This window comes from Lygodium microphyllum, chromosome 24 (genome assembly GCF_053477565.2).
Source record: "Lygodium microphyllum isolate KBCC chromosome 24, Lygodium_microphyllum_v1.1.10, whole genome shotgun sequence".
Lineage (NCBI taxonomy): Eukaryota > Viridiplantae > Streptophyta > Polypodiopsida > Schizaeales > Lygodiaceae > Lygodium > Lygodium microphyllum.
Window position 1 is genome coordinate 68,900,746 of NC_141158.1, and position 9,885 is coordinate 68,910,630.

The window sequence follows — 9,885 nt, forward strand, 5'->3', positions numbered from 1 at the left end:
TCTGCCTAAATTTTTGTCTCAGGCAGGATCAGGGGGCTAATTAACAATGGCGGCCAAATACAGGCTAGGAGCAGTTTTTCCTTACTAATTGGAGAGAAGAGTGTGAAGGTGGAAATCAGTGCGAGCAAGGCAAGAAAGCTCCCATGCACTGGACGAGTTGAAACTGAAAGGGTTAAGAGAATGTGGGGCCTGTAATTGCAAGCAGGGAGGCTAGGGCTCATCCTGAAGAACCTTTGGTCTTTGCAACTTCCTTTCCAAGACGGGATATTTGCATGGCAAATTACCATGGGAGTGACGACAACAGTTAGTAAGCTCAAGAGTAGAGTCGTCACAGATGGTAGGTGTGCATGTGACCAAGAAGAAACCATGAGACACATTTGGGACAGTTGTGTAGCAAGAGGTGTCCAGGAAAGGGTAATTCCACATCTTGTATATGGCATTCAACAAGGCCAAGAGATATCTTCATGTAATTTGGGGAAGAGCAAGCACTCCAGTAAGCTACAATGGGTAGCCTTCCACACCATTAGTCACACCCATGAAGGCGCTGTGGAAGAACAAGAATCATATGGTTTTTGAAGGACTCAAGGAGGAAATTCCTTGGGTCAAGATATAGCTTCAAAGGTTTGGTGGTTCTAGGGTTTACTTTGTATGGTTACTCATATGGAGGAGGAGCTGACTCGTCTCTCTATCTTTTTGGACTAGTCTCCATCTTTTTAAACTAGTCTCCCCCTCATCTTGTTGTAAATTGTTGTTTATTATTAATACATTATTATCTCTTGGTGTCTAAAAAACAGTAAATATTAACATGCTTTCACACAACTAGATGCTATTAGAGAGTATTTTGCAGTCTAAAATATACACACTGTTTAAAATCCCCTTTACTTACATATTATAAGGCAATAAAATGATCCAAACTGTAAAAAGATAATAGAAAATTTTCAAAAGTAAACCAAACAACGCCCCTCTGATAGAAAGTTTTCGAAAGTAAACCAAACAACTGCCCTTTGAGGTTTGTCATTTATCATCATGCTATTGTGGATAAGTTTTACCGCATGTGGCTCAGTTTTCTTATCCTGCTCAAAATAAGTTGCTCAGAACCAGGTAGAACTCAATGTACCAGATACGAAGCTTCGCCAGGGAAAATGCAACCTGAGCTCTTATGACTTTCTTCTTTCCATCTACCAGATGGTTGTTGCTCCACTCTTTATGTGCCCACAAATCACCTCACAAGGCTTCATCTCCTTCCTTCTTAGAGCCATGTTTATGACCAAAATATGACAAAATCTAAATTCAAAATGCCAGGCAAGAAAGCTTACAAAATGAGCTCCACAAAGTTGGCTGCACGTGTGATATAATGGATCCAGGAGAAAGAAAGAACAGGGCACAGTAAATTCAACAACGAGAGCCACAAATATTAACTTGCAACTTCTTATTACTCATTGCAGCAAATTGCCACCCAACCAGATATCTGAAGCAGCAGTTTCAATGTCCAAGTTTTTCGTACATGAAATCTTGCTTCATTAAGGGCATTACAAAGAAGAAAATACAGAATTGCCTCTTCTTCTTCTGCAATCTAAATGAAGAGCGTGAATAACAACAAGCAGTTCTCTCTTCTTTCCCATTGGTAAAATGAGATGAGAAATGTCTCCACAACGATATACATGCTCTGCTGCAGTTTTCATTGCAGCAGATGGGATATTTGTAATTAAATCATCAACTGTTTGATAAATGTGACGCTGCCAATAAGCCATATGTGGGATATTTGTAATTAAATCATCAACTGTTTGATAAATGTGACTCTGCCAATAAGCCATATGTACAAGTAATGCACAAGATGCCATTGTACTCAAAAGCAGTTCCTTGACTGCCAATCTCTGGATTTGTCCAACCAGACATGCAGTTGATCAAGCCCAGATATGCTTACCACTTGGATCCTGGTTGTCACCACAACATTTTGCTGGCATACACTAAATTAACCCAAAACCATTGTCACCTCTAGCGTCCAGAAAGTGGTTTGCTTCAAGGCCTGTAGTAGAATTTAGTAATTTTAGAAATTTCTTGAATTTACGTGTGTGAACACTATTAACCAGCTTCGCCAGTGCCAAATTAGCACAGCTATGCATTTGGTACAACCTGCTTACTCAACTTCAATGTACACAAACTTCAAAACGTATTCGGTGTCTTCGCTTCCTCTCCAATCATCATGAGCAGTAGTGCTTTCAAAGACCATCTCCGTAACGTCATTGCTAGATCGTTGTGGCATCTATCTTCCCTCCATTCCCATCATCCTGTGCTCCATTATTTTCAAAGCCCATCATTACTACTAGCTTATTACTCGATGGAGACCTTGCAAATGGTCCTGCTCCTCTTGTTTGAGACAGATCAAGGCTCTCACAAAAATTCTCAATATCACTGCCATCACTGCTGTTGCGCCTGGACCTTGATTTCTTTAAGGAAATTCCATAAGGACCTCCTGCCAGTGGCACATCTGTCCCTTCATCCTCACTAGAGTTTTCCCACGCTAAACAAATCCAAGATGGAATCCGCTTAGTAGATCCAGACCAAGATGATCCTCCTGCCGTCGGTGCCAAGCCTTTCTCTAAACTCTTTTGCATATGCCGTTGATGGTTCAGCACAAGGACACACTCATCAAGCATGAGTTCAATCCCACAGTTTGCTTGAATGGCAGAAAGTTTACCCCAAGTACGTCTTCTCCCCTGCATAACAGCCTTCCGCAAATCCGCAGGGGTGGAGTTGTGCATAATTTTTGTGAACTGTACAATTAAAGGAAAAGCACAGAGAGTGCTACTCATCAGTAAAGAATGACAGCAACATGTTTCTCCACACAAATGCAATAGCATCTTCAAACAGATATTGGACACAGCAATGGAATTGCACACCTGAGCTAAAGTTGCTGGCATGACAATAGTTATATCACCCTCCCAGTCTTGTGCAAGAAACTTTGTAATTCCGCCCAGTGACAGCCTTAACTCCAGCGCTTGTTTGCAACGATGCTTTACTTCCAACTCTACCATGTGTGCAAGCTGGAAAAGTAACTCCAGATGATGCCAAGTCACACACAATGCTCTAGTAAGGACTGAAAAGAAAATCTTACTCTCAATAAATTTTCCAAACTTGGAACCTACCTTTGCAGCAAAATCTCCTCCATATGTTCGTACAGCTTCCTTTACCCGTAAAAAGGGTGCAATATGAGGATTGGCTTGACTGACAATAAAGTGATTAACATTAAAAAGTTCCTTGAGATGGATGAGCGGAAGATCACTTTCCAACATACCATTCCGTGTCACAGCTGCCTCCTCTTGTCCAACCTGAGCTAAATAATGATAAGGCACAAGCTGCCCTTGCCTATCTTTTGCCATCAATTCTTGTGCTTCTAATAAGCTTGGAGGAGCACAAGATGCAGTCACAGCACTCCAAATGACCACACGAGGTGCAGTCAGATAGTTTAGACAGCGAGGAGGATCATGTCTGCGAGGAGAAAAGACTGATATACCAAGCACCCGGCCAGACAGCTCATAGGCTTCTTGAAAAGTCAAATCTCCAATCAACTGCCTCATTTTTCTCTGCAGCTGACGTATGTCTTGTACCGCACCATGTGCAAGTAACCTGTGAGCAACAGCAAAAACAGTACCTAAAGATTCAAAGAAGTGCAAAGGAGGATTGGGATCCTCAAAAAAGCTCTGTAATTCTTGCCAAGTTCGAGTACAAGTAAATGAACAGATAATGGATCCAACACCGGCACTAGCTATAATTTTTGGGAGTAGACGATGCTCAATTAGAGTTCTGACAACTCCTAAATGAAAGGCTCCAAGCGCTTCTCCACCACTCAGGAGCAGGGCTGTGCGGCCAAATGCATGTCTTGTCTCATGAATAAAAGCAATCTTTTCCTCAAGTGAGAATTCATCCGAACTCTTTTCACACACTGCCCGAAGGTGATACCTCACCTCATCAATGTACTCTTGAATAAGTTTAGGGGTCTGCAATCTGCCTTTGTGAAGCTCAGGGTTGCACATGTTACCGAGATTACGAACGAGATCTGCACGCAGACAGAAGAGGATGTCCTCAACGCTGCCCTCCAGCCTCCTTTGCCTAAGCTCACACAATTTAGCCTTGACCAGTTCTTCATCATAAAGATCCAAGTCCTTTCGACGGTTGCATTCCTTCTCAAGCATGCTAGCTGCATGCGCCCATTCCTCATAAGTGTTCACTGAGTTCATCATATTTTGCCAAAAATTCTGCCTGAAAGTTCTCTCTGCTTTGAGTTTCACCGTTCTTGCTCTTCTAAGGAGAAAGGCAGCAGCAGCAGCAGCTGCAAGGATTGTCCTGGGTTTGCGAGGATCCACCCATGAAAGCAGACTGCACCCAACACCTGTCAATATGTTCTTGAACTGGCCTATATAATAGGAAACCCAGATCCACATAAGATCTAGAAATTCTTTAGTTGACTTGCAAAATAGAACGCGAAGAGCAATAGTCCTTCCCAGCAGACTGGATGGGCCAATGGAAAATGGATCAACACGAGCGTCATCAGATGACTCCATAACTGGCAATCCTTAGATTTCACCTTAAACTGCTGCTACAGACAAAAGATAAGCCTCATATGCTTCCAAATGCGTTGTTTATAGCATAGGCAATGTCTTCTGTCTACCATTCAACTATAGATATCAAAGTAGAGCAAGCAAGATTTTCTGTGGCCTGTTTTCAATAGTTCCTGTAGCAGTATAGAGTACCAGTGGCACTCGTGCAGCCTTCTGCAAAGTTTGCCTAACTGTTATCACTGTTCTGCTGCTGTTCAGCCCACTTCCTTTGTTCACCAGAAGCACATTAATGAGGAATTCCTGCAGTTAGAAACAAAACTTGTGTCAAGCTCATGTAACACAGTTGCCATTACCCTGCTAAACTTTGCACACACTATTTCTAGTAATATTTCACACACCGGCTTCTATTATGCCATGATCCTTTTCACTTATACACACACAAAAACACAAAAATAAAGGAGCTCCAACATGGAAGTACACATCCTGGCCTACAATTGTTTGTTTTTCTCAATATCCTGAATATTTTCCTTATAAGAGTCACTAAGCAGCTAATCACGAGTGGTGAAAATCAGAATCAATCACTCCAGTGAGTGCGAATGGTCCTGAATGTCTATTGTGGCACAAACAGAATACCTAAATTTCACAGCTGTCATGCCTATTTCCTCCTGATTAGCCCGTAATTAAGACGAGTAACTAAAGTTGCATTCATCAAACGCCATGTCTTGTTGAAAAGGTTGTCTGTTTATTTTTCATTGATAATACATAGCATAGGAAGATTTCTATATGTTTGGTTTTCCTGTCACATGAAATAGTGAGCGCCGCGTCAAAATTAGGCCTTGAGAGCCACGTTAACGGATGGATCGTCTCAAAGAAAGGGTTTCAAGATGTTGCAACAATCCATGGATTGGCGAGGCCTAGGCATATATAATGTGATGGAGAAAGCAAGGGACATGGATGTTTACTCACCTGCTGCAAGGCCGAGGAGCCTTCCAAATAAATTCACGGCTTCAAAGCAAACAGAGAGAGGGACGCCGCGGGGGGGGGGGGGGGGGGGGCGCACCGCTCGCTTCTTCTGAGGAGCCTGGTATTATCAGAATGTGCAGGTGCATAACAACAATGGACACTGGACAGGGTGCATGCATAACAGCGTAGACGAAAGAATAGCTCGATCAGAATGAATGAGAGAGAGAGAGAGAGAGAGAGAGAGAGAGACAAAATAGAAAAAGACAGGAGGAAACCAAAGGCGAAAGAATAGCTCTGTGGGAGGGGCCGAGAAAGAACCTTCGAATTTCCAAATTCTTCCTGCTTACGTGGCAGGACCCCCGGGAAATGCGCACGTGTGCTGACGTGCCCTCATCATCACATTTATCCCACTCGTAGCCCATCATGCCCATGCGCGGTCACCTGACTAATAACTCTACCAGAGCATCCTGGTTCACCTCCCCGATTAGCATGGGGGGAGACTGCGTTTTACCAAGACTCACCATTCTTCATAAGGACGTTTTTGTAGCATACATAACCTTAGCCTTGTATCAAATAATCTTTTATATGCTAACAACATCATGACATAGTGGATCAAGTGTGGGTTGAGTTTTAGGGGTTCGCGAGTTCGATCTTTACATGTCCCGCATCCTCTAGCACATATTATAAATTTACTTGTATCCAAAATAATATTTTATCTCTTACGATATTATCAGGAGGTTTTCGGGGGCACCACGTAACATCTTGTGGTGGCCCCCCCGGAAAACCTATTGTGACTACAACTTGGTGTCCTGGCCCAAACCATCTCCCATGCTGAAATTTGACTTCACCCACCAACTCCTCCTATCTGCTACCAATCGTCCCCCACATGCCTCAATTGCATATAATATAAGTCACCTCACTACAATCATCCTTTCAATCGCTTGCATTGAGGTGCAGGAACAGCTCCCATAGCTCTACAATGAGGCGATTGTAGTGGCTATGGTAATCTCTCTCTCTCTCTCTCTCTCATGCCACCATGCTCCCCCTATTATTTTTTAATGGGTATTATAATATATCTTATTTATGTATTATGATATGATATTAAGTGTGTTATATTAGTACTACTTTTTTTTGTTTACTATTATTTATATTTTCTTATAAAATATTACAAAACTAATCTTCTCTTTTATAAATTTAATAATGTTTATGTTGATGTTGATATTATTACTTTATTAATTTTTTATACTTTATTTTTATTTGTAAATGTTAAAACCTCTCCCTTTCTCTCTCTCTCTCTCTATTATTATAAATAAAATATATAATATAAAAATATTTTGTAATATTAGTACTACTTATTTTTGTTATTCTTATTATTATGTGTCATTATAAAACTAAATGGGTAGATGTGGGCACGTATGCTTACCTAATGAAGTAGTAAGTTCAATTGCTCTCTTTGCCTAATTTGGACTAACAGTAATGCCAACATCATTGGCTCTATACTTTCCAGCCAAATACCTTGCAGTCCCTCCTATTCCACACTATAATCCCTTGTGGTTTTCCACTTGCCTCATCTGTCGATGATACAAAATGGAGACTATAAATTATTGACCTTGAGTACAGACATTGTAAATTGTTACTATAAGCCGTGAGAGTGATAATAGCAAACGTTGTAGGTGCATGAATAGGTTTTAAAATATGTTTTATGAAGCTCACATAAAGTATAGCTTTCAGGCAGAACCTTGCGATATCTTTGTAGCCATAGTTTTTCAAAAACCTCTCTTATATGATTAAATAACATGCTGCCCACACTAGTGTTAAGTGCCCCCCCCCCCCCCCAAAAAAGCCCACAATTATCGTGCTATATTAATTAATATGTATGAATATGTAGTATTAATTAATGTGTATGAATGTATATTAATTAATATTATGTTAGTCTTATATGTGTGTTAATATAAATTAATGAATGTTGTGTTAACATTATGTGTGTGTTAATATTGTGTATTAATGTGCATGAAGAATGCATTGTATTGATTAATATTGTGTTAGTATATAATGTGCGTTAATATCAATTAGTGAATGTTATGTTAATATTATGCATATAAGTCAATATTGTCTATTAATGTGAGTGGATGTTTTTATTTATTAAGGATGTTTTGTCTCTCTAATGTTATTTTTGTCATAATGTGTTTTTCATGCACTTTATGCACTTTTGATATCTTCATCTAAGCAATTTTTCAAGTACCTATCTCTCTCCTTTTTTAACATTTTACACTTTCTCTTTTTTTCTTTCTTTTCTTTTCTATACATTTAACACTTTCAAATCTTTCTCTAACATTTTTTCATTCTTCCCATAAAAGTATCACACTTTTGTCATAATCATCAATAGTACTTTTCCAAGTGCATGTGTGTGTGTGTGTGTGTGTGTGTTTTTTTTTAACGAAAGTTTAAATTTTAAATATTTTATTTTATTCTTAAGAATCAAAAGATTTTTACATTATGATACCCTCTCTATCTTTATCATGTGTGCATGGACATTTAAGCTTTAATCTAGAGTTAAAGGTGTGTTTTCTTTTAAAGCATGAAAATATAGTATTTATTAATGCTCTAATGATCTAAGTATTTACGAAAGCTTAAATACTTTAATGTCTTCATGCTTTGATGATCTAAATAAAATGTGTGTTTGAATGGAAACTTAAAGGTTTATTTATTTTTATATGTGAGAACATAATGTTTGTTAATGCTTTGGTGCTTCAATGCTTAATTGATTAACATATTTATAAAGTTTTTACATGTTAATGCTTTAATAATGTATATTAAAGGTGACGGTGTATACTTTTTATATGTCCATGTGTGTGTGTGTGTGTGTGTGTGTGTGTGTGTGTGTGTGTGTGTGTGTGTGTGTGTGTGTGTGTGTGTGTGTGTGTGTGTGTGTGTGTGTGTGTGTGTGTGTGTGTGTGTGTGTGTGTGTGTGTGTGTGTGTGTGTGTGTGTGTGTGTGTGTGTGTGTGTGTGTGTGTGTGTGTGTGTGTGTGTGTGTGTGTGTGTGTGTGTGTGTGTGTGTGTGTGTGTGTGTGTGTGTGTGTGTGTGTGTGTGTGTGTGTGTGTGTGTGTGTGTGTGTGTGTGTGTGTGTGTGTGTGTGTGTGTGTGTGTGTGTGTGTGTGTGTGTGTGTGTGTGTTGCTTTTTATATGTTTAGGGATGTGTGTGTTTTCATATATACTCTTGGTTTTATGTATGTCTCTATATTAATGCATGCTTGTAATTGGGTCTGAGCACCACTACTACACAAAGTAGAGTGTGGTCATACTTAAAATCAACATAGGTGGATACCAACATCCTACTCTATGGTCAATGTCCTGGTGTACAAAGTTTGACATAGTAAAAACAACGAGAATAAATGCAAAAAATACTCAACCAAAGAAATCCCCAAATGTATATTGCTATATGAAACCAATACAATAGTCTCAACAGAGATGGAAATGACAATGACAAAATACTCAAGAGGGACAACAAAATCTCATAGACTCAAAGACAACGAGTGATAGAAAGACATGGGTAGTACTACTGCAATGAGTCGTGACTTATGACATACAAAAGAGACAACTATGCTCTACTATTGTAGTACTCAGGATGCTAGTCGAAGGATTAGTTGAAGGGACACACAAAAATCCTAACAATCGAGCCTTCTAGTCCTTGATCCATTTTTCTTTTGCTTGGATAGGTTGCTCCCTTATATGGCCTACTACTTACTGCGATATTCTCTCCATCCCCATGTGCCATGCCAATGGTCTTAATTGCTCTTGCACTCGTTGGCTCATTAATGTGCCATGAGCGGCCCTAGCTTTAAATGGCACTGCTACCACTGCCTTTAATACTAGCACGTATGGTGGACTTTGACCCACAGAATTACTCATTGATGCCGCCTTCATCCTCTGTATCGAGTGCATCATTTTGTTGGATTTGGTCCCAGTGCAAAGGTGGGGTGATGAGGGCTGGAGGAGGGAGGCACTAAGGGGTGGGGGGGTTGGGGTTTGGTGAAGGCCAGAGGCAGGGTGTTGCCATGCTAGGAGGTCGGAATCGCAGTGGGGGGAATGGGTTATATTGGAGGTGGTGTTGCTGTAGTTAGAGATCCATTCAAGTCCAAAGGGAATGTTGTAGGATGTTGTGGACGATGAGCTCAACCGTGAGCTTTCTAAGAAGATGGCTCCGAGAGCCAATTTTGCTACTAGAGCTAGTCATGCTCAAATGTAATCCTCACGAGGTGGGCTTGCAATCCATCAAGTTTTAGTTTATGCATGGACTCGACGCTCAAGAGGGGATAGATGCAGTGCTATGGCTTGCGGGAGAGGGTTTTAGATTTGGTCA

At 40.2% G+C, this 9,885-nt stretch overlaps 1 protein-coding gene across 1 annotated transcript; it reads right to left on the reverse strand.

Moving 5' to 3' along the window:
• Positions 1-1,412: 1,412 nt before the first annotated feature.
• On the reverse strand, positions 1,413-5,799 carry LOC148015210 (triacylglycerol lipase SDP1-like). Its single transcript, XM_087665636.1, has 4 exons — positions 5,526-5,799; positions 3,147-4,859; positions 2,901-3,044; positions 1,413-2,774 (listed from the first exon to the last, which is right to left on the reverse strand). Exons 2-4 carry the CDS (start codon positions 4,560-4,562, stop codon positions 2,247-2,249), a joined length of 2,088 nt encoding a protein of 695 aa, XP_087521762.1. The 5' UTR covers positions 4,563-4,859; positions 5,526-5,799; the 3' UTR covers positions 1,413-2,246.
• Positions 5,800-9,885: the final 4,086 nt, after the last annotated feature.

Excerpts from the sequence above, each read along its gene's own strand:
- LOC148015210 (XM_087665636.1), bottom strand. The coding sequence starts at position 4,562 with ATGGAGTCATCTGATGACGCTCGTGTTGATCCATTTTCCATTGGCCCA. Across the intron at positions 3,045-3,146 it reads GAGGAGATTTTGCTGCAAAG|CTTGCACACATGGTAGAGTT; the intron begins GTAGGTTCCAAG and ends TTACTTTTCCAG. Across the intron at positions 2,775-2,900 it reads TGCCAGCAACTTTAGCTCAG|TTCACAAAAATTATGCACAA; the intron begins GTGTGCAATTCC and ends TTAATTGTACAG.